General features: G+C 42.6%; 1 protein-coding gene across 10 annotated transcripts in view; it reads left to right on the plus strand.

The window, feature by feature from the left end:
- The window catches only part of LOC144602442 (paired box protein Pax-6), a 34,594-nt gene extending 10,305 nt beyond the window's left edge, over positions 1 to 24,289 (plus strand). For 3 of the 10 annotated variants that reach the window (XM_078415582.1, XM_078415581.1, XM_078415580.1), the window contains exons 2-12: positions 1,020 to 1,083; positions 1,360 to 1,414; positions 4,033 to 4,163; positions 4,563 to 4,604; positions 4,735 to 4,950; positions 5,714 to 5,879; positions 14,874 to 15,032; positions 17,940 to 18,022; positions 19,890 to 20,040; positions 22,259 to 22,624; positions 23,767 to 24,289. In XM_078415582.1, the coding sequence (XP_078271708.1) occupies positions 1,405 to 1,414; positions 4,033 to 4,163; positions 4,563 to 4,604; positions 4,735 to 4,950; positions 5,714 to 5,879; positions 14,874 to 15,032; positions 17,940 to 18,022; positions 19,890 to 20,040; positions 22,259 to 22,624; positions 23,767 to 23,852 (1,410 nt within the window). In that variant the 5' untranslated portion in view covers positions 1,020 to 1,083; positions 1,360 to 1,404 and the 3' untranslated portion in view covers positions 23,853 to 24,289. Of the gene's footprint in view, positions 1 to 331; positions 352 to 463; positions 532 to 1,019; positions 1,084 to 1,359; positions 1,415 to 3,774; positions 4,164 to 4,562; positions 4,605 to 4,734; positions 4,951 to 5,713; positions 5,880 to 14,873; positions 15,033 to 17,939; positions 18,023 to 19,889; positions 20,041 to 22,258; positions 22,625 to 23,766 lie in introns of those variants that run through there. The other 7 variants (XM_078415584.1, XM_078415583.1, XM_078415586.1 and 4 more) reach the window with 7 other exon arrangements.
- The last annotated feature ends 481 nt before the right edge of the window (positions 24,290 to 24,770 follow it).

Raw genomic sequence — 24,770 nt, forward strand, 5'->3', positions numbered from 1 at the left:
CTGCTCGGTGTTGGAAGTTGAAAGTCTTGAAGAGCGCGCTGCGTTTAGCTGGACGTAGTGTTGCTGTTTGGGGAGTCCGGGAGGGAGGGAGGGGCGGCTGGAGGAGAGGGGGTGGGGGGGAGGGGGTGGGGGGGGGAGGGAGTGTCGGGTGCATGCTCGATGGGCATGGGCTGTAAGCAGAATAAAGAGCATTGTTCACTTTCTGTAGTCTTTGTCGATCAGTTCTGACCCCCTCCCGTTACAGCTTTTTAAGCAGCCGGGCAAGGTAGACAGCGTGTGTCAGAATACCTCAGTATAAAGAAGATCTAAAGACCGGGGAAGAAAGTTAATCAGGAGTAACTAAGTTCAAAAGTGCGTTATGGTGTACAGTACCTTAAGGCCTTTCTAGTTGTGGTTGCAAAGAAAGCGCAGGACTCTAGACTGTCCAAAGTGCGTGGAACAACGTTCAATAATGTCCCTAACACAACCCCTCAGAGTTTATTTTCGCTTCCAAACCGGACGCCAACAATTGAGTTTAAATATATTTTAAAGGTATTAAAATGAGACCACTTTCCGCCCACACTCGTGTCGTTATTACACAACATTATTGCACCAGGCAGCTTCACCAGCAACAAATTGAAGTCATTAGGACGAGCGTGAATCAAGAAACAGGATCCCCGTGTGTTCAGGCTAACAGTGTGCATTTGTCGAGGTTCTTGAATTGAATTTAATAAAATGCCTCTTCTTACTGTTCCCCGTGCACGGGAGGATTCCAGCGGAAATCCGTTGCACCTCCGAATATGTAAAAAATAAAATAAAACGTTCAGTAAGTATAGTACACCATCTTAAAAAGACCAGACCCCGGTACAAAGTTTACGCTTCCCGTAGCCAGGGCCAGACACCTATAAACTGCGGGATCTTTACTGAGCGATTTACTGGAATTTAAACAGTGAAATTCGCGAAAGTGCATCGATTATATTACATTAACACTACTTCCTGGTTGTCTTAATAAACTTTTTTTTTTTTGCTTTTTCCCATAGAGGGAAGACTTTAACTAGTGGTAAACAGATGTCTGCGACCACTGATTGCCAACACAGTTTTGAGGCACGTTTCGCGTGATTACTATTTTCATTATCCAAGCAGAATTTAAGTAGCAAAATTTCCAAGCGACCTTTAAATATCAGTAAACGATCGTTGGCGTTAAACTTTTTTTTTTTTAAACTTTATAATTTACCGTTTTCTATTTCTACAGTAAGCGCTCTTGGCTATTTTATTTTATTTTAAATTCGTTCTGTGAGTGGAGAATTGTAGATTAGATTTCTGAACGATTGTGGAGTTTGTGACATTAACTGATTAACACATACTTTTTATTACTAATAGAGCACCATAAACAAGCCACGTGGGACATTGGTGTAACAATCCAACATGCAGAACAGTAAGTGATGCCTCACCGACCTTTATCAATCACCCAATAATTATCAAATATTAATGTTCATCCGTGGAAGAGGCAGCTCTTCTCGCAACTCAAGGGTTAAAGACTCCCATAATTAATAATAATTGTGTAAAAAGCTGTGCAGAAAGACCTTTCGTCTGTTGTGTTTTGCTTGGCAAAGTATACATTGTTGGGATACCTATCGCAAAGTTAACGTGAGTGCAGGGTTTCTGACTATCCGCTGTGAATGTGTGTACTGCTAAACGCTCACAAAAATTACCATCTTAATTTACCAACTAATTGAATAGAAAACGACATTTGATCACGTCAGTCGCCTACGATTCCTTATTTTGTAAGGACATTTGATATCTGCAGTTCCTATTTTATTCTATCTCCACGATGGGACGGATCTGGGAGGTTCAAATGCTTATGTGTTCTTTGTTCAACTCCAATCACGGTCGCGTCCCATGAGTTATCTACAACATTTAATCTCCAACATTGACTCCAAATTTCACCCCTCCCGCCAGGAAAAAAAACTCTTACTATTTTCATTTATGGGCAATAAAACGAGTTGTTAAGTCAGTGAAAACCACCAAAAAAGCGCCATCGAAATAGCCACCGAGAAAGTAGGTGTAAATATAAACCCGGACACTTTTTTTTGTTGTTAATCTTAATGGGATTAATTGAAATGGGATGTGTATGTATTATCGAGTAAACTGTTGTGCAAATCACTGAGTAGATATCGTTCGGGTGAAGCCTGCAGTTTGTCTAAAGGTCGCGTTGGGCTCTTCGGGCTTTGTGCTAATAACTCCTGGGTGTGCGTGCTGCATCGTATCCAAATTGGCACCATATGTTTTCGTATTAGATGACTCGCAATAGAATACAGGACGCATTATCATCGCCACTGGGCGACTGCTGCCCCTCCAAGCAGGGAGATTAATACTGTGATTAAGATGCACTTTAAAAAGAAAAATCAAAATGTCCAGTTTGTACAAACTGAATATACCCTTCTTTTTGCGAAAAAAAAAAATCCCGGAAATTAGCAGGTGGGGTATGGGGGAGGGGAATGAATGAGATACTGCAAAGGCCTTAGTGTGTGTTAGTCGGTGTAAGGCATACCACTTAATATACAGAGAGTCTTTTGATAGAGTATTGGATACTCCCACATGTTACATGTCAGTACCCCAGGTAGCTGAGGCTGCCGGGTTTGTTTGAAAGATTCACACCTATTGCTGTTCTTTGAGAATGCCAAGGTCTTTCCAGAACTGGTGTTCCGTTTGGTTGTGTGGTTTGTGGATTTATTTATATTTGGGGTTAATTACCGATATTATCGTTAAAACACTCATACTACCAATGTATGTGAAAACAGTTATTGAGAGTTCCTTTTGCCTTTAAGTTTTCCAAAGATAATTGTATTATTAATCCTACATTTGATTGTTTGGGGAGATTGTCTATATATATATTGGAGGATTGAGCGTTAAAGCTGAATTTTGTTCATTTGCAACAAATCAATGTTAAAACAGGAAGAGCTAGAAATGGGTATTGTACGTATCTTACAAAGAAAGCCCCCTTGCGAGTACTTTAAAAAGAAAAGTCAAATGGTTTGTGTATTTGTATCGTGAAGCTGCATTGAATTAAGTAGGGCGCGCGTTCCCGGCGTCGTGACCGCGCCTTGCCCCAAAGCAACCTTAAAATGAAGCCGTCCTTTCAGGGTAACGAGCGCGGTGCAATACGCTATGAATGATATACAAATTCGGACAGAAAGAGACGTTTTATCATGATACTATTTGTCGTGACGATGCGATTTTCAAAGTGGAACCGTGTCACGAAGTGACATGCCTGCCACAAGTGTTTGCGGCTGATCTTTTCAATTATCCTTCGTGCGCTATCCAAGGAGACTTCCGCTTATTTCTAGAAATTAAGCTCAAAGTTGACGTGCAGCTAGTTTGATTTTGGAGACAAATGTCAGCAAAGCCCATCATTTTCCCTCCTATATTCGGAGCTTATTTATGGCTAAGTGGCGTGGCTTTTTGGACCAATTTAGCAGGCGTTCCTAGAGAGAGAAGAACAGGTTCTCCAAGAGCTTCCTCCAGGGACACAGAAGCTGTCTGAGGTCCAGGTCCGGAGTCTTCACGCGCTTGCAATTACTGCCCCACTTCTGTTTCTGATGGGCAAATGCAGTGGTTTAGTGTTCGGTGCATTGGACGTCAGTTGTGATTTCAGGAAAATCGCGCCTTTATTTGCAATCTTGGGTTGAGACGAGTTTGCAATGAGAATTTGCGGTGAATTGTTGGTTGCATCGCTCGATTAAGTGCTCTCTCGTCCGGTTTAGCGAAACAAAATGTTGCTTTTGTTGGCTCACTGGTTTTAACGCGCTGTTTGGGTCGATTAGTATGTTGCATTTTTTTTCTCGGTTTGGGGCAATTGAATCGACGCCTTCTTTGCTAGTCAGGTATTTTGATTGGCAGTTTCTGTGTTCAGAGGGAAAGAGCGCGTTTATAGGTCAGTTTTTGTTTTGCAATTGGGATATCTGGCGGGATTAACCAAGGCCGATGTGAGGAGCGAACTTTGCTGAACGTCGTCTCGGCCGTTGAGTATGTTCGCTGTTGCTTTACCCTTAGGTCACAGTGGAGTGAACCAGCTCGGCGGTGTGTTTGTTAATGGTAGACCACTGCCTGATTCAACTCGACAAAAAATAGTGGAACTTGCCCACAGTGGAGCCCGGCCTTGCGATATTTCGAGAATCCTGCAGGTAAACCTTCTATCTGTCATGTTTGTAGTTTGTGTCATTTCATATCGCTCTAAGCTGCATGCGAGATGTTAGTGTTCCTACTGCATATGCAATCAGATTATTGAAACATTTTTTAGAAAAGGGTTTTCTACAATCCAAAAATGCTTCCTACAAATTACACTCGTACCTTCAAAGTAATTTCTTTCGAAATTGGCAAACGAGCAAGAAATTATCTTGAATTGATCGTAAAATGGTAATACTCCCCCTGCCATTTAAGGGTTTATTTTTGTATTGTAGACCCAATGTTGATGCAAAACAAATTTAAGTTTGAAACTTTTTTTCATAACTTTGGCACACGCCAAATTGATGCAATATTGGTACGTTTCCCATTGCCATTTAAGGTATATTTTTGTATTGTAGACCCATACTGATGCAAAAGTCCAAGTAGTGGATAATCGAAAAGTAAGCTCAACATTGTTTAACTATATTTAAATATCTACATAAATATATACAATCAAACTAAAAGAGCCATTTCATTTGTTAAACATTCTTTGATGTCTTGGCTTTCCAATTTATGCTTGTGCACTTATAGGTGTCCAACGGCTGTGTCAGTAAAATCCTGGGCAGATACTATGAAACAGGATCCATCAGACCTCGGGCAATCGGAGGGAGTAAGCCACGAGTAGCAACTCCTGAAGTTGTCTCCAAGATCGCTCAGTACAAACGCGAGTGCCCCTCGATCTTCGCCTGGGAAATTCGAGACAGATTGCTCTCTGAGGGGGTCTGTACCAACGACAATATACCAAGTGTGAGTAAAACATTTAATTAACTTTTAACGGAGGGAATGGTTTATTTATTACCGTTAACGAGTGCACACATAAAAACACCCTATTTGACATGGACTTTTTTTTTTAGTATATGTGTGATTTCATTAACAAGACCACAGCTCAGGGACAAAATCGAGATCTCATAGACGTCGGTTTTATTACAGAAATTTATGCTTTTGATGATTTTTTTCCTCACAGATCACTTTAACCCAATCTTTTTTTAAAAAACGATCTTCTTTAAAAGCTAAATACGCAAAGACGTGGAGTAAATTTATTTATATTCAGCAAAATTATAATAGTTTTGCAATACTGATTCCATAATTATTTTCAAGATTTGTTTTAAAGTTGTTAGTTAATTGACGAGGGTGCGTAAAGGCTGATCATGCAACACTCAAAATCAATTGCTGTAGATTCAGTTGTAATTTTGCACATTAATTAAACATGGTCAACGGTGATTGCGAATAAAAAATATATATTTCTAAGGATATACATGGCTGTCTAGTTACGTAAATCGCTAAGTAGTTATGCTTGACTTAACAACAAAATCTGAAGAATTCGTGTTCTTAATATGAAACGCATTTCATAGATCAAGTGATATTGATTTGTTAACCTTAATTCTTGTATATAAATTATCTTTTAATTTTAGATAAAATCTTCAAATTAATCGCCTTCATCGTTGATGTTTGGCCCTTCCAAACTGTTCGTTTTAACGATATTGATCAAGAGTGGCTGATTCGCTTTCAGGTGTCATCGATTAACCGAGTCCTCCGCAACCTGGCTAGCGAAAAGCAACAAATGGGAGCAGATGGAATGTATGATAAGCTGAGGATGCTGAACGGGCAGACAGGTGCATGGGGTACCCGACCAGGCTGGTACCCGGGCAGCTCCGTACCTGGCCATCCAACCCAAGGTAAGGAACACAGCGTGGACTCTCCTGTAAAGGCCAACCTTTAACAGGGAACGGAGGCATATGGATCCTGTGCTGGCAAATTAGATTGTATTCTCTTGGCATCGTGTTGGGTACGGACATTGTTGGCTGAAGGGTCTGTTCCTGCACTATGTTGTTCTATGATCAATGCGCTCTGTCCTGTAAGCGGTTAAATAGTCCAAAGTACAAGATGCTCCAAGTGTAACAGACGATGATAGAAATATAATGCCAAGTATTCAGCTTTCAGATGAACATCTAAGTTGGTGACCCGCTGCAGGCTAAACCAGACAGTTGAAGTTTGTTCAACGGCCCTTTAACGGCAAATCATTTGTAATCTTTGGAATGTGTTTCTCAGCTGCTCTCATTGCCGAGGCTCAGTGGAGCAAATTTATTACATTCGGTCAATGTGAATAGAAAAACTCGGATACACAAGCGATAGTAATCAAATCAAAGGATGCCATTTCTATATTGCCCTCAAACCCTTAGATTAATTCGGATCATGATGATTGTCGAAACGAACCAACGCATAAAATGGGCAAATGGCCCGTTGACTATTCTCCCGGTTCAAAGCGGCGGGGCCGGTAAATGCGAATAACAATATGCAACAATATGCGTCTGATTTGCACTTTTATTGGAGTAAGCCCGCACCCCTTGCCTTGAGCGGATTAACTCGCTCATGTAATGTCGCCATTGCAATCCTGTCGTACCCCGTCCCTTCCCCAATTTCGGACAAGAATTCTAAGTATTAATGCGCGGCGTAGCTTCATAGCCCGGGTTACTTCACCCAGAGTTGACCCAATCATTTGGCTGCAACTTTACTTCTTTTACCCTAATTTAAAATTTTAAAAAATCATCCTAAGTAACAACAGATTCACGCTGACATTAAATAACTAGAACGTATTTTAATACGAGGGGTCTGTTTAACTCACTGAGCGCCTTCGCTTTCATCTTTTTACCACTTCAATATAAAAACAATCTTCATTTAGAAACAAGTTTAAAGTGCGTGACAATGCCGATAAGAAACAAAAACGTCCAAGCCCATTAATAGAACGGGAATCGAAAGAATAACGAGGGTAAACGAGGGCAGCGAATCCCGGATAGGGGAGAGGAAGAGATTAGTTTAAAATATCTTCATTGGGGAATGCCCTTAACCTTGAATACTGTGCCGGAAGGTGAAGAGAAACCTAGATCACATTTGGAAGAAGCCAAGTACCTGGTGCAAACTTATTTAAGTAATCTTATCTTGTCACACAGTAACCCTGTAGACGACAAATAGCGAAACAGGTCGGAACATAAACTACTCCAAGGACAGAGACTGCAAAAATAAAGTCTCTGACAAACGACAGTGTTTGTTGCAATTGCGTCCCTTTAACTATTTACTGTCCGATACTTTGAGAAACATTTGTATGAAACAAGTACAATTGACCAATTGTTCAAAGTTTCGCAGGTTATTGGACTTTACATTATTGTACTCAAATTTCTGCGGTTGATGTCAACGCCGTTCATGTTTAAGGTTAGCCGATGTTTATTATCGCGATAGCGGCGAGATATTGTGCAATGTAATTGGAAGTGATGTTGCTCGCTGGGTTAGAGAGGGGGGGGGAGGTTAGGGAGGAGACAACGGGGAAGGGAAGGGAGAGTGGCGAGTGAGGCACTTTTCTCCCGTATCCCGTGTGTCATTAGTGAACCGGTGAATGGCAGTCATCAGCTCGGGGAGGAGGTATTCCGTCCACAACCTGCTTTTTGTTCGCAGATTCAGCAACAGTGTGCGGAATATATTGTACAAAGGATGTTTCTGCCACACGCAAGAATTTGTTATGGGAACAATTCTGTCGCTATGTAATTGCTCATTAGAGAGCGTTTTGTTTCTCATTAAGCAACATGAATAAGCGTCTAGTTCTAGGAGACAGCTGTAGAAATGTTGCACGTGAGACCCCTGGACACCAGCTCGCACCACTTGCCAATTAGACGTGTCAGCTTTCTGAGAAGCAAACAATATAAGAAGGGCACTAAAAAGATACACAGCAGCGGATTGCTTTCTGTAAAATATCCCCAGCTTGTTACAGCACTCTTAATGAAGCCATCGACGCAGCCAATGTATTGCAACACAGGGGCGCTTCAGAAGTCCAGACTCCAAACTTCTAAACAACTTGAACTCGTCCCAGTGAGAGAAAACCCCCCCCCAAATCCTGGAACCTAACTCTTGCTGAAAGACTCGGTGTAGAAGTACAGTTGTTTCTGCAGTCTGGAGCACTTCTAGATGTGAAGTGGCGGAGTGGTGATTCGGGAGAAAGCGATACAAACCTAACGCCCCTAACTTGCATTCGAGGCATTTTAAATTCTATAACCTTGGTCTTTTGTTTTAAACCCTCGTTTCGATGCTGCTCACTGTACGGCCCGCTGGGAATTACATGCAGGAAGGCACGGGTCATTGGTCCTGGTGTCATTTCAATAAATTGATAGATAAGTCGATTTTTTTTTGCAATAAAATTACACTTTGGGATACTTCCTTTTTAAAAAAATGCCATATAGTAGCCACATTCCATTTATTGTACAGGTGAAGATTAAAATCACGGATATGTAATCACCACCATTTACTCTGTCCCATGGCGTGTTTCCACCAGCACTAGGGCTTGCAAGGGGGGTCCATAAACGAGAAGTGACTGCTAAGGCTGTCTGGATATTTTTGGTGAATTATGTTGATTGGAATCCCCAGGGATAGCTGGGGAAATCCAAACTTGTTTACTGCAATTACACGATAATGATGTCGGTGGAGGTGGGATTTGTCTGACAGTTGTTTCAAGTAGTTAGGACCATGCAGGCCGCGGGGAGATTCCATACCGAGCACAGACTGCTCTCCGCCCGAACCCTGGTCGCCTATTTAATAAATCTCCTCCACGGCAGAACCTAATGGGCTTACTTCGGGCCTCAACAAAGCAAAAATCTGCATAACCTTTGTGAACTCGGAAATATTCCTCGCACAAAGTATACTCAACGTATGCCGACAGCAGGGAAATATATGTGCAGGAAGGCACTCCAGATGCTGGTTTACTCCAGAATCACAGATAGACACAGAATGCTGCAGTAACTCAGCGGGACAGGGAGCATCTCTGGAGAGGAGGAATGGGTGACGTTTCTGGTCGCGACCCTTCTTCAGGCTGAGATATAATTTGTTCTCTCTGAAGGATATGCATCCACTCTGCCGTTAGTTTTGTAAAAAAAAAACAAAGGTCTCCCATCTATCGTGCTTCCTTCTATTTTAAACGTTGTAATGTACGCAATGTCATGATTGCAATCGCTTTAACGCAATCGATTGGCAGGTCCCTGTCGCACTGTGCGAACTTGCTGAGGGTAAATTGGCTGCAATCGCAAGCGAGATTCTTGGCAGGAGAAGGGCCCTGACCCGAAATGTAGCCCAGCCATGTCTTCCGGAGATGCTGCATGGCCCGCTGAGTTAGTCCTGCCCTTTGCGCCTTTTTTCTTTTGTAAACCAGCATCTGCAGTTCCCTGTGCTAACGAGAACTTGATTGGTGTCGAGGCAGGCAGATACTGCATTATTGCGAGTCCGTCAGTTACCAGTCTGAAGAAGGGCACCAACCCAAAAGGTCATCTGTCCACTCCCTGCACAGATAGATGCTGCCTGACCCGCTGAATTGCTCCAGCACTTTGTGTTTTGCTCACGATTCCAGCATCTGCAGTTCCATGTGTCTTCTTCACCAGTTACTAGTCTCAGCTTGTCGGTCCCTGATCCCGAAGTGTAATTATCGTGTTCTATTATACATTAAACCGAGGAGGGATTATATTACCAATGACAGCCGATTGTATCTCCGAGCTGTTTTCAGCAGAGGAAGGCTTTCCCATCATCTGTTACAAGATATCATTGGGCTGGATTAGAGCAACTCTACATTTCGCCATTAAAATTTTTTTATGTCTTAATCGCATTATCAATTCCGACCATTAACTTTCCCTGCGCAAAGCAACTTGTAACCTCAACAGGAAATCTGTAATCACACCTCTCTCCGAGATGATTAAGAGCTACCATCCACTAAATAGTCTGAAAAGGAACTCGAGAAAATATTGAAACTGAACCCAAATCAGAAGATCCACAAAAAAAAAAATAAACGAAGTAAACATAAACACGGAAGCAAGTTCGCCTATAAAGTCCCTTCGCTTCCTCATTGTGAAATATTTAATAGAGTTTCCATCCCTCTGGCCAACTTGGTTCGACTAATATTCGAAGTTATCTGAACCTTTATTTATTGCAGTCTTGCAGAGGGATGAACAAAAATATGGCGATTCAAATATTATTTCCAATATTATTATTAAAATACGGGAATATATTGCAAACGAACTTTTACATGAAATTAAACATGAATTCGGGCCTTGATGATTAGTTCAATTGGCTCAACCATGCATGCAATATTACCCACAGCAGTTTTTCAATGTGATACCGCTTTAAAAATGTAGGAGACACGAGGAGGGAATAATTGCTTTAATGTCCAAGTTCTAACGAATTGTTCCCCTCGATCCAGCTGAAGCGACACGGAGCAGATGTGTGTCCCAAATAAAAAGCGGTACTCCTTTAAGAATATCCACACTACTTCTTAATGCTCCAGATCCTACTCGTGCCTCGAAGTTTGAGTAGGTTTTTAAAAGTCCATTATGCGAAGCGCAAGTCAGGGTTAGATCTCAAAGAGGGGGTATGGTTTCAAGACGATTTCTGTCAACCGGCAGAGGAAAAAAAATATAGCAATATCGGGTGTGATAGTAGTTTAAGGGAGACATCTTTATCAACTCTGTCCTTTAGTTCAGGGAGTGCGACATTCTCCAGCGAATTAAAGGGTTTAAGCATCGCTGTGACAGTTTTTTCTTAATCTTTTTTTCTTAAAGCCTTCTACAGGATTTAGACACTTTTCTTTCACAAGGTTTATAGTGAAAGCCAGTGTGTTTCGCATCTGAGCTGGTGCGCTAGAGTGCCGCAATCCGTTTGCTATCTCCTTGCTTGTTTTCCGCGTGAATGATTAAGACACTGAGAAACTAAGGAATGATTTTATTTCCCAGAGCCTTATTGTAAAAAAACAAATCCTAACCCCAGCGTCAGTTGGTCTGGCTGTGGGATAAAAGGACGCACATTTATCCTTCTTTTTACGGATTAGCTCTCAGGAGTAACAGCACCAGGGATCGAGGTATACAATTGGTTCTTTCGGAGATTTCAAACCGCCCTCCCTAAAAAAAAACATAAAAGAAAGATAACTTAATTGTCTGTCGTTTGGCATGTGTGTTTTTTAATTCCTGTACCCCCTTTATATCAAAGACAACCGAGAATAATCGGTTTATGTCTGAAGAAATTGACAATATTATTGTGTTTTACTTCACCTGTATTCAAATACAGTGTCCATTGGGCATTGAAACCTTAGTCTTGGTCTATAGTATGTAGATTCTTATGCTGGTATGTATGTAAGGTGCAAGTTGAAATGTTGTATTCAATCAGAGTGAAGGTTGGGAGCGCTTATTATGACTTGTTTTAAATTTGAGGTTAAACAGCAGAGTCCAGTGTTCATTCGCCCTAATTCACCGCTGGCCATCGCCAGTCTTGGTTTGTAATGCACAGAACTATAGCTTTCTCTTCGAAATGTTAGGAAGGAGATGTAGCCAGAGTGTGGTAGAAAATCAGTAAAGCCAACGAATATCAGGTGAACGAGTTATTGGAATCTGGATATTTGGTGGGGAGGGGGGTGTAGGGGTGTAGGCTTGGAAATTCGTTGAAGGACAGAAGTTCGTTCAGATTCCTGCACTAAGAGCAACGAGAGGGAGACAAAAACAAAAAACAAAATAGAAAGTAAAGTTGATGGCAAACAGGGGTAAAAATCATGTCGGCCACAAAGTTGTGCAGGTGCAAAGTGTTAAAGATGTGTACATAGAACAGGGGATAATGGGGTCGATAAACATGTCACCATTGCCTCCTGCAAAGGCATAATATAACGGTGATTTGATTCCTGTGAACATACTCCAGCGGAATGGTCTACAGTTTACAGAAAGCGACCAAAACAAATGACAAGAAAAACCCGACAAAGTTTTGAGGGACGTAACAACTCATTTAAATGTAAAGGTTAATTTTGCAGCCTGAGTTAAAGAAGGTTTTATTTTCTCGTTAACTAACGGGCTGGCGCATAGAGAGAATCCCATTCACACTGTTGGCCCGAATGCTTTGGCCCATTCTCCTCCTATAGAATGTATACGCGTTGAACAGTCCAACTCGGAGGACAGTGATTAATGATAGTGTCGTACAAAGGTTAACATACTTCACTGAAAAGTCTGTTGACTGTGATGCTTGTGTGACAATGTGGAGAACTGCGCGCCTGAAGAGAATCCTTTTGTTGCCTCCCCGCGATAACTAGCGATTGTATTCTCAAAATTCTGCCCAAGAATATTTGCCAAACCTTCTGGCCTGGGACTTTAATGGTTTCCGTCCTCTGCTGGCATTGTGCATCTGAAAGGCTATTCAAGAGCTGGCGGTCACTGCAAAAGACATTTTAAAACCGCCCATATGGTGGTCAGGAACATAGAGACAATCTCTATTTTAAAGGAAATTCCTTAACTCTCGGTTTTTTCAAATGTAGCTTGGCTTGTGAAACGCGGGTTTCCGCGAGTTCCTAATGGGCTACGTTTAAAATGCAAGTGGATCAGAATCATAGACTGTTTTTTTAAATTAATTAGCGACTGTGTGCGTGGAAATAGAGGTGCATCGTAAACCATTGACTTCGATGGACACATGACACAATAATTCTCGCAGGGTTTCAGCCTTAACGGCTCTTTAAAAGGGTTCGATCAACCATGAATCATATGAAAATTGTTATCTCATAAACCTTGCAAAGATGTGATTGAGCAGTAATATTGACATATGTTTACAGGATTGTGCCTGCTTTGTTGCCGGAGTTTAATAATGTGAGGTATGTGCTGACAGATGCACTTCTCCGCACTTGTTTGGTTCTTTAGGCATTCAATACAGTCCTGCCCTATTACAATCAAATATGAATCTAAGCAATCAGGGTCGCTTCAGTTAACCAAAGTGTTAACTTTTGGATTTATTATAGCGCTCGTCACAATTCTGTTCCTTTTTTAAAAGTACTTCTGTTTCACATGTACGAACAGTCCTTTATTCTATATATAAGAAAATTATAGGCTGTTATTACTGATAATATAATTGCCGCCAGGCTCAGCAGTGAGAGACCAAGATTATGAGCTTTCAGACTTCTACTTAAATCAACGAAGAGAGAAATTCCGGAGTTTGAACTTCTGGAATGTACCGTCTATAAAGTTACTGGGTGGCTTGGCGAAGAGAGGTTTAATTTAAAAAAAAACTACAATAGGAAATATATGGTAAATACTAGTATGCAGGAAGGAACTGCAGATGTTGGTTTACACCGAAGATAGACAGAAAATGCTGGAGTAACTCATCGGATCAGGCAGCGTCTCTGGGGAAAAGGAATAGGTGACGTTTTGGGGTCCACTCAGGACTCTTTGGCCATCGGAACCTTTTCACACCTCTAGTTTCCCTTTCCCTGACTCCCCAGTCTGAAGAAGGGTCTCGACCCGAAACGTAACCTACTCCTTTTCTCACAGAGATGCTGCCTGACCCGCTTAGTTACTCCAGCATTTTCTGTCTATATTCATGGGAAATGCTAGTTTGAGAATGAAACTCTGAGCTGTTCTCGTTTCAAATGGTAGTCTGCATATTACAGTACCGGGATACTCAGATAGTGGGACTGGAGCTGAACTGGCCGTTGTACCGACCTCAGCAATTAAAGACTTCTTCACGAATAGTGTCGCAGAGACGCCGAGGGTTACGAGGGCTGGCGACTCCTAACTCGACCTTAGTTGATTCTATGGTGAAATTATCAAGTTATCAGAAGGTCCAAACGTCTTGCCGTGACCTGTCCCTGTTGCCCGCTCGGTGCCAAACACCGTGAGAGATTTCACACCTGGTCGCAGTAATCGGATGCCCTCTTGACCCATGGGTTTACTGCCGGCTCCCATCCAGATCCATGTAATAGTGTAGAGAATGTAGGAAGGAACTGCAGATGCTGGTTTAACCCGAAGATAGACACACAAAAAATAACTGGTGTAGCTCAACGGACCAGGCAACATCTCTGGAGAAAAGGAAAAGGTGACGTTTCGGGTAGTTTTTACCTACCCACAGCTACCAATGGACCACTTCCTTGATCATCGTTACTTTTTGGCATAATATTTCGTTTATTTGTTCTACATCTCTCTGTGTCACCGTTTATATCCATCGTTTCCTTTCTCCTGACTCTCCGTCTAAAGAAGAGACCGGACCCGCAACGTCAGCTGTATACCTTTTTCTCCCTTTCCTCCGGAGATGCTGCCTGACCAGTTGAGTTATTCCTGCTTTTTGTGTCCTATCTAATGGTACAGAGGTGCTGGTACCTCTAAAGCAATAAACCATGCCTGCTTGAAGTTGCAATTTCCCCACTCCCATCAATTTTACGTTAGCTTCATGAAAACAATCAACTAATTAGATGTTTATTGGTGAATGAAGAATGGAATGGAATTATGTTGGGCAAGGTCATTTTGCCCATCTAGTCGTGTTGATAATGGGAATAACCAATGTTGGAAAGGAGGAGTGATAGATAGTACAATGTATAAAAACGATTAAATAATATCAAATAAATTATTTAACCAGTGTTTATTTATTCTTAAATGTAAAACAATTAAACTATGGATAAAGAGGTCGTATTCGTTGTATTTTAAACAGTACGCGTATTCAAAGCCCGATGATCAAATAACATGTGAGAAATGTTTTCGTTGGGTGTCTATCTTCGGTGTAAACCAGCATCTGCAGTTCCTTCCTAAACAAACTATTACTTAAGTTGTGATCCGTTATTGACACTGATAACTCCAGTCACCACGTAGGAAACCGAATGGCATTAATTCTTGCTTCCGTTATTAATACAGATGGTTGTCAACAACAGGAAGGAGGAGGCGAAAATACAAATTCCATCAACTCAAACAGCGATGATTCAGACGAGGCGCAGATGAGACTTCAGCTGAAGAGGAAGTTGCAGAGGAACAGGACATCGTTCACACAGGAACAGATCGAGGCTCTGGAGAAAGGTAATGCCATTGGGAGTGGAGAGACAGGGGAGTGGATCAACTGACTGTGTGAGTGCTTGACATTAATACAGAGAGGGAGAGGGAGAGGGATAGATAGAGACAATATAGAGAGAGAGAGAGAGAGAGGGGAGAGAGGGAGAGCGGGAGAGCGGGAGGGATGGACAGACAAAGAAAGAGAGTGAGAGGGTGTATAAGAGCGAATTTTTAATTTCTACACAGATGGTCTGGCAAACATTTGGCCTTGAGAAGGCAACAATAAAGACAACTTTGCAATCACAGAGTAATAGAGTTTCATAGAGAAATATAGGGTGGAAATAGCCCCTTCACCCCAACTCATCCATGCTGACTAAAATGTCAATTTAAGCTAGTCCCATTTACCCCTGTTTGGCCAATATATTTCTAAACATTTCTCATGTATTTGAAATATTGTTATTTTACCTGACTCTGCTACTTTCTCTGGCAGCTCATTCCATATACCCATCATCCTCTGTTGGAGGAAGTTACCCCTCTGGTCCATTTTAAACCTCTCCCCTTTCACCTGAAATCTCTAATTTATGATTGTTCTTCTCTGGGGAGAATGATGCGTGCATTTACCTTATCAATGGCCCTCCTGACTTTATACAGTTCATAAGGTCAGTCTTCTGAGCTCCAAGACAAAGTCCTACTTTCGGATGGTCTGAAGAAGTCCGAGGAAGGGCGCCATCCTGAAATGTTGTCGTTCCATTCCACCAGATGCTGCCAGACCCTCTGAGTTCCTCCAGCATGTTGTGTTTTGAATAAAGACCTAATATGCCCAACCTCTCCCCACCACGCAAGCCATTGAGTCCTGGATATTCTTTGCACTCTTATATTCAGAATGCAAATATTATCATTACTATTTGCACGCTTTCCAGCTTAATTACATATTTCCCATACCTGGGAGGTCAACATCCAAGTCTGTGTGGTGATTGATAGATTTTGTTCCACATTAAGGGAATCAAGGTTTGTAGAGTTGTGCGTTAAAGGTTAAAGGTTAGCCATGTTTTATTGGATGGCAATGAACAAGGGGGTTGAGGGGAAGGTTTGACTGATCTACTCCTGTTCAATGTTTTACGTTCTCATGAAAGCTCTCTCATTGTGCTGTTGCTAGAAATTATAAGGACTTGAACCCACAGTAATGAAAGATCAATAATATATTTCCAAGTAAGGATGGTGTGTGACTTAGAGGTAGTGATATTCCCACAGGCATGCTGCCTTTGTCTTAATGCACTGTAGTTGGCAGCTTTGGAAGAAGCTTTGATGGGTTGCTGCAGTGCACATATTAATTTAATGTTTAATGCACATATAGCAGCCACAAGCACTGATAGTGGAGCAAGCAATGTTTGAAATGGTAAAGTTATATCAATCAGCTGACATTCATGGCAGAATACCAGCCTTTGAATGGTCTTTATAGCCACAGTATTTTCATATTTGATGCAACTAATATGCTTGTCTATGCTGAGCTCCCCTTGATGTTAGAAGATAGAACAGTACAGAACAGGAACAGGCCCTTTGGCCCACAATGTCTGTGCCGAACTTGATGTCAAAATAATCTAATCTCACCTACCCGCATTTGCTCCATATCCCTCGATTCCCTGCATATTCATTTTGATGGGCATCCAGCTACTGAAGGCCATAGTGTGGTATTTGCTTTCTTTTGTTGGAGATGATCACTGCCATGCCCTGATGCAATGCAAATATTATTAATCAATATCAGCCCAAACATTGTTGCCCAGGTCTTGCTGCATGTGGATAGACACAGCTTGACTTCAAAGGAGAAGCGAGAGAGATGGAAATGCAGAGAGCATGAGGGGAGGGGTGAATTAGCAAAAGAGCAGTGTGAGACTGGCGGTGGGTGAGTTTGTGGATCAGAAAGCAGAGGAGTCAAGAGTGTTACATTGTCGTATGTCCCAGATAGAACGATGAAATTCTATTATTCATAAATTCTAAATTGGGCATAAATTCTATTCTAAAATTCTATAATTCTACAACTGATTATGCAAGTGAGTGTGTGAGGCAAATAATTTATGAAAGTATGTATGAGTGAAAGAGTGAGATCGTGAGCATGGAAGTGTGAGCATGTACATAAAAATGAATTAATATGAGAGAGAACATTCTAAGAACATGACAGTGAGCCGGTGAGGTTGTGTATGCAAGAGAGAGACAGTCTGCAAGAGAATAAGAGAAAAGTGGAGCATGGAGCATGCAAAGCAATCAATCATATTTTATGCTTCCTACCGCCCCCGTTTTATTTTATTTTTGGAAGATCTGGGGGTTTTACAGCATGGAAATGGGCCCTTCGGCACAACTCAGACATACTGATCAAGATTCCTCTTTGAGCTAATCCGATTTACACGTGTTTGGTCCATATCCCTCTAAAACCTTCCTGTCCATGTATCTGTCCACATGACTTTTAAATGCTGATAACCCATGTACCTCCCCAAATGTTGTCTTATGAAGAACATTTGGACAGGTTAGAACAGTGAGAGGTGACTTGATTGAAGATAAGGTGGAGGTCTTGATAAGTGGGGAGAATTGTTTCCTCTCAAGAGAGAATGGTAAACTGGGGTCAATATCTCAGAACAAGGAGACGCAGAGTCAAGATACAGATCATGTGAAACCTGTCCTCTTGGAAGGCCACAAGACTTTGGTACTCTCTTCCTCAAAGCATGATGGAAGAAGAGACTGAATATTTTAAGACAGAATTATACAGACTCGTGATTAGCAACAAGATGAAATGTTTGCTAGTGATAGGCTGGGATGTGGAATTGATGTAACAGCAACGTCAGTCAGGATTTTATGAAATAGCACCCAACTCCTGCTCCTTAACTGTATGTTTGCACATATTTGACAAGATCTGTAAACAAATAAAAACATTTTATTTCCCAGAATTTGAAAGAACTCATTATCCCGATGTGTTTGCCAGAGAACGATTAGCAGCCAAAATTGATCTACCTGAAGCCAGGATACAGGTAAACCAAAATCTAATTTTTGACTGTGACCCAGCCTGTTACTGTAGGAAAATAACTGCAGATGCTGGGGCAAATTGTTACCTTGTGATACCTTCAGCCTGTTACTGTGGTCATTGGCATTGAAACATGTTAAATACCAATAAAAATCAGCGTCTTTTTGAATTGTTGTGACAATATTTCCCAGGATTTGGACCTGGAACTTTTTTTCCCTGCCTGATGTGGATCTGAAGTGATGATTTCAGTCCCACTCTGTCTCAGAATGGAACCCCTGATAGAAGTCCAACCACAGATATGTTAAAATGAACATTTTAAAATATATTTGAAAAAACGTGATCGTTCCCCTTATTTCCGATTATTTTTGTTTTGTTGTTAGATGTGTGCATTTAAGTAATCCTGGTAGCAAATGGCAAATTAAGGTCAGTCTGAAGGCTCATTCCTTCAAAAAAGACCCGCACAAACCCAGCGGACGTTGGTGTGCAGTCTTGGGGGAGTGCTGTGGTGTTGATGCGGCCAGCTGAGAGCTGGGGCTTAAAATGGCGGAGTCTCAGCAAAATACTGCCAATGCTGTAAATCTGAAATAAATCTTCCATCCTGGAAGCATTCAATAGGGCAAGAAAGGCCTGTTGAGAGGGAAGCAGAGTTAACGTTACAAGTGGGAGATCTTTCAGAAACAGTACTGACGAAAGGTAGTGTAGGAAAATAACTGCAGATGCTGGTACAAATCGAAGGTATTTATTCACAAAATGCTGGAGTAACTCAGCAGGTCGGGCAGCATCTCAGGAGAGAAGGAATGGGCGACGTTTCGGGTCGAGACCCTCCTTCAGACTGAGGAAGGGTCTCGACCCGAAACGTCGCCCATTGCTTCTCTCCTGAGATGCTGCCTGACTTGCTGAGTTACTCCAGCATTTTGTGAATAAATACCTGACGAAAGGTGATCAGCGTGACCCGTCAACTCGGTTTCTCTGGCCACAGACGCTGTCTGATTGTTTGACCATTTCCACCACTTTCAGCTTTATTGAAATGTACCTTAAATGGTACAAGTGGTCCGTTCCAGGTTCTGCAGAGATGCTGCCTGACCCGCTGAGTTACACCAGCCCGGCGTGTCCTTTTGTGTAAACCAGCATGTGCAGTTCCTTGTTTATACATTAAGTGGTCTTTGTCACCTGACCGCTTGTGGGAGTTTCCTGCGGGTAAATTGGCAAGACCTACATTACGCCAATAACTCCGCGTGTTTATTCGTCAAGCGCAATTAAAAGTATGGAATAAGATTCTAATTTGAGGAAGGACATGCTTGTTATTGATGGAGTGCAGCGTAGGTTCACCAGGTTAATTCCCGGGATGGCGGGACTGTCATATGATGAAAGAATGGAACGACTGGGCTTGTATACACTGGAATTTCGAAGAATGGGAAGGGATCTTATAGAAACATATAAAATTATTAAGGGATTGGACACGCCAGATGCAGGAAACATGTTCCCGATGTTGGGGGAGTCCAGAACCGAGGACACACAGTTTAAGAATAAGGGGTCGGCCATTTAGAACTGAGATGAGGAAAAACTTTTTCACCCAGAGAGATGTGAATTTGTGGAATTCTCTGCCTCAGGAGGCAGTGGAAGCCGATTCACTGGATGCATTCAAACGAGAGTTATTAGATAGCGCTCTTAGGGCTAGCGGAATCAAGGGAGATGGGGAGAAGGCAGGAACTGATTGTGGATGATAAGCCATGATCACATTCAATCGCGGTGCTGGCTCGAAGGGTCGAATGGCCTCCTCCTGCACCTATTTTTTATGTATCTATGTATCTAAGATTTTTTTTCCCTTTAAATTGCTATTTATTAAGATTTCCGTTCCATTTCCGTTTTGGTAGGTTTGGTTCTCCAACAGACGAGCAAAATGGAGGCGAGAGGAGAAGTTGAGGAATCAAAGGCGACAAGCTAGCAACACGCCGAGTCACATTCCGATCAGCAGCAGTTTCAGCACCAGTGTTTACCAGCCCATCCCACAGCCCACGACTCCTGGTGAGTTCAATGGCCACTTTCAACCCAAGAAGGATTCCGACTCGAGACAATCTGTTTCTATCAAGGTAGTTTGGACTGGGTCACAGAGCGAACACACTATCGAGTCATCTACAGTGCGTGTGGCGCAATATTAAATGGGGAATTATCTCTGAAATCCCATGCGATTTATGGTGCGAGGATTGTAAATTTACTAACGATGCGTCGGGGAACCTATTCGTTTTCTCCAGAGTTGCTGCCTGACCCGCGGAGTTACTCCAGTGTTCCGTGGCCACCTTCAATCCCAGGCTCAATCCAGGCCTTGAGCCGCATTGACCTAAACCACCAGAAGGTATCACAAAACGCTGGAGTAACTCAGCAGGTCAGGCAGCATCTAGGAGAGAGGGAATGGATGACGTTTCTTCAGTCCACCACATCATCAGTCATCCAGTTACGAAAAAGTGCAAAAAAACAGTGCAAAGTCATGAAAGGAGTGAATGGGTTGCGAAGCAGCAGGTTTTACATCAACCGCTCCTGTATCTAATATATTTTAAGGAACGCCAACATTTTATAAAACAGCAACTACTGTCCATTTAATTTAAAGACTTCAAGTGCGTGCGCACACACACACACACACACACACACACACACACTTGTAATCAATTGAGTATTCTGATCCTGTAATTATGATTCCCCAAGATCTGGAAAGTGCAGCGATTATAATGAGAGAACATGGTAAAATGTTATCTGCTTTTGCGGCCCATTTGTCCACAGACCCCCCGAGGGCATCGTAAGAAAAGAAATATGTTCGACATGGAATTGGAGCCTTAATTGGGTCAGGGCTAATGGGAAACATTCCGTTGCAGCTCGAATTTTCTCAGTGTGTTCAACCAGGGACAGATGAGTTGTCCTTAATGGGGAAGCTGTCTGATAAGGGAGACAATCTGTTTCTATCAAGGTAGTTTGGACTGGGTCACAATGTGAGAACACACTATCAAGTCATCTACAGTGCGTGTGGCGCAGGATTAAATGGGGAATTATCTCTGAAATCCCATGCGATTTATGGTGCGAAGATTGTAAATTTCACTGCGTTGCTAACGATGCGTCGGGGAAACTATACTCATTCCCTCTCCACGGTTCAGAAGACAAACACGGCGGTCTCATCCCGTTACGAAGGGACAGTTGACCCACTGAGGTTTGGCGTTTGGTGAGGAGAACGGTCCCGGCCGCTTGGTGGCTGTGATTAAATTTGCCAAAGAACAAAAAGGCGAGTTCGGCAACACATTTTCAATGGCTCGACCAAAACCCCAAGTGCTGGAGGGACAGCGTCTGTGGAGGGAATTGTCAGGCGACATTTCGGGTTTGAGGAAGCGCCCCCAACCCGAAACAACATCTGTCCATTCTCTCCACAGATGTTGCCTGACCCGCTGAGTTCTTCCAGCACTCTGTGTTTTGCTAAAGATTCCAGCATCTGCAACTAAATGTATATCTGGAGTCTACAGGTCCACTGCGTCTTCACGCAGAGATGAGGAAAAACGTTTTCACCCAGAGAGTTGTGAATGTGTGGAATTCTCTGCCTCAAATTCACTGGATGCATTCAAAAGAGAGTCAGATAGAGCTCTTTGGGCTAGAGAAATCACGGGGTATGGGGAGAAGGCAGGAACGGGGTACTGATTGCGGATGATCAGCCATGATTGACGGTGCTGGCTCGAAGGGCCGAATGGCCTACTCCTGCACCTATTTCTATATTTCTACGCTTCTATGTAGGAAGAGAGGGAAACCAATCTCCAGCCAGATCTTTGGCAGTAATGGGAGAATTAGATCACGAACGGGGAGGAGAGAATGGGGGGGGGGGGGGGGGGGGACTTAGGTTAAAATTCAGACGAGAGAGTTAGCAAAAGTAAAAAATCCTATTAGCCCTGACCCAAAAATAACTCTACCTGAAAATTATTTAACTTCCGCGTTTTCGGGCCGATTGAAACTGACCAAATTGCGGTGGATGGGTCTGAAGAAGGGTCCGGACCGAAACGTCACCCATCCCTTCTCTCCCGAGATGCTGCCTGACCTGCTGAGTTACTCCAGCATTTTGTGAATAAATACTGTATACTGGACTCCAACATGGACTGGGCCTCTCTTCCCACTGTACTAAATGAAATGCGTGTATCGGATGATAGGAGCTTAATGAGGTGGCAATGGCACAGAATGTAGCCTGTTCTAGCGTGTTCTCTTCTTCCATTTGCAGTGTCGTCTTATGCCACGGGCGCAATGCTGGGCCGGGCAGACACGTCTCTAAGTAACACTTACAGCGCGCTGCCACCAATGCCCACTTTCAGCATGGCAAACAACCTGTCAATGCAAGTAAGTATGGAGCACAGCAAACAGAGTCAAGAGCCATTCAATGCTTTCTCAACGGCATGCACAAACGGATCTTGTGTTTTCCATTTATTTTTCGACAAGTCGCCAGTATCCAGCCAAACGCCGTCATATTCCTGTATGCTGCCCACCAGCCCGACAGTCAATGGACGCAGTTATGACACGTACACGCCTCCTCACATGCAGTCACATATGAATCCTCAGACCATGGGCACTTCCGGCGCCACATCCACAGGTGAGAACCACTGGAAAACCTTCAACAGCCCTGGCTCAGAGATACACCAGTCAATTGTCTATGAAATTGCGCTTTTAATGCCGCCCCGTTTCTCAATTAACCCATCTCTGCACAACTTTAACAACATGGAACTGCAGATGCTAGTTTACACCAAAGATAGGCACAAAATGGTGTAACTCAGACTGATTGCAATAAGGGAGAGAAAGCTGGAATTGGGCTAGGGCGGGGCAAAACCTGACAAGTGATAGGTGGATACAGGTGGGTGGGGGTTGATTGGCAAACGAATAGACAAAGGCTCGAGATTAAGTGGAGACAATGAGGTCTCAGATACGAAGAGAAGAGGAATGATATGTAAAGCTAGAGGGCGGGGGCATAGGTAGGGGGGTACCTGGTATGGGGGGGGGGAGCAGAAGAGGGAATAGGTGGGGAAATGAAGGCAAGAATGGGGTGAGGGTGAGACGGGAAAGAGAGTGGGGAGAACCGGTGTTACTAAACATTGGAAAAGTCATTGTTCATACCGGAGGGTTGTTAGCTTCCCGAGCGGAATATGCGGCGCGCTGTTCCTCCAGGGATGGGTTTGCTGGGCGTCGTTATATAAGATTTCACCAGTTATTTAAAATAGGAGTTACCACAACAGTTTTATTTAAGAGAAAAATGTTTAGCCAGTACACACAGTGTCCTTCAGTAACACTAAAGGTTAAAGGGAGTGAATAGAAGGGGTCTCGGGGTTCTGTAAGGATAGGTCAAAATAAAGGCCCGGTTTAATTGCGACGCTGTTACTTAAAATAGCAACAACCCTCTTACACAAGTGCAGCAAACATTATTACATTTAACCCCCCAGAGGGCCGGTGCACTCAAGTCAGATAATAAACAAGTTATGTTTTTTTTCAAAACGGAATTATTTGGGGAATTAGGACGCACCGATAATAAATAAATACTTCTGTTTTTCTGATGATTTTGTTTTGTGGCGTTTCAATATTATATCGTTGCACAACACCGTTGTTATTGTAAAATTGGAAGAAAAAAAACACAATCATCGCGTGCAGAATAAAAGGAGTAAATTAAGATGTGGGAGGTTTTGTTGTTGTTGTTGTTGTAGTTGGATGCTGTTTTAACGGTGGGTTTTGATTTGATTCCTGCAGGACTTATTTCCCCTGGTGTGTCTGTCCCCGTTCAAGTGCCGGGGAGTGAGCCGGACATGTCCCAGTACTGGCCCAGACTGCAGTAAAGGGCAGGATGGATGGACACAGACTATTGGAGAGTCGGACCCCCAGCAGTATTTGTTTTCCAAGAAGTGACTCTGAAGGTATCTTTGTTCTGGGACTGCGACCAATACACTCATCTTTGAGAAGACTCACGTCGACGTCTTGTACCAGACGTGTGAAGTCGATGGAACAAACGTCTCATTGTCCCCCCGGCTCCCGAAATTCTTCACTCTGTGTATTATTTGTAAATGGGCATTTCTGTATGTTTAAAACAAGAACAACGTGAATCGATGGACCTTTGGTCAACGTAGCTCATGGGATAATTACAAGACGCCATGGACAACATAGCAGTCAACAAATAGACCGCCATCGAGTGTTTTTACCATGACGTTTCTAGATTTATGGACTTCGATGTTACCATTGCATTACACTAAATATTGGTCAATTTTATTTTGGGGATGGGAGGGAGGGGAGGGATGGGGCGGGGGAAGGGAAGCCAACTTTAGTTGTGTATAAGCGAACTGTATCTGTTTGGGTTTGCCCAAGGTCGTTGACAGATAGGTTTATGTTCAAAGGTAACAGAACTTCAAGGAAGTGGACAATTTGGTAGATAAAGGTAGATTGTGTCTTCGATATAATCCATTTGTTATGTCGAAATGTAAGTAAATGTCTTCCCTAGAAATCTCCCAGAATGATTTCTATAATAAAGTTAATTTCGTTTATATTCAACCGAATACGCTAGAGATGATTTATACCCACCCACGCATCATTATAGTCAACAACTTTCTATTTTTCTTCGTTAACACCGTGCAAGCTAGTTGTTCTGATATTTGTATATAGTTAGCTGTCGCGTTCAAAGTTTATTTCGTGCAAGTGAAACGATGTCCCCGACAGAATTAAACTGGTTACCAAGAGATTTACAACATTAAGTGTTTCAGTTA

This window comes from Rhinoraja longicauda, chromosome 18 (assembly GCF_053455715.1).
Source record: "Rhinoraja longicauda isolate Sanriku21f chromosome 18, sRhiLon1.1, whole genome shotgun sequence".
Taxonomy (NCBI): Eukaryota; Metazoa; Chordata; class Chondrichthyes; order Rajiformes; family Arhynchobatidae; genus Rhinoraja; species Rhinoraja longicauda.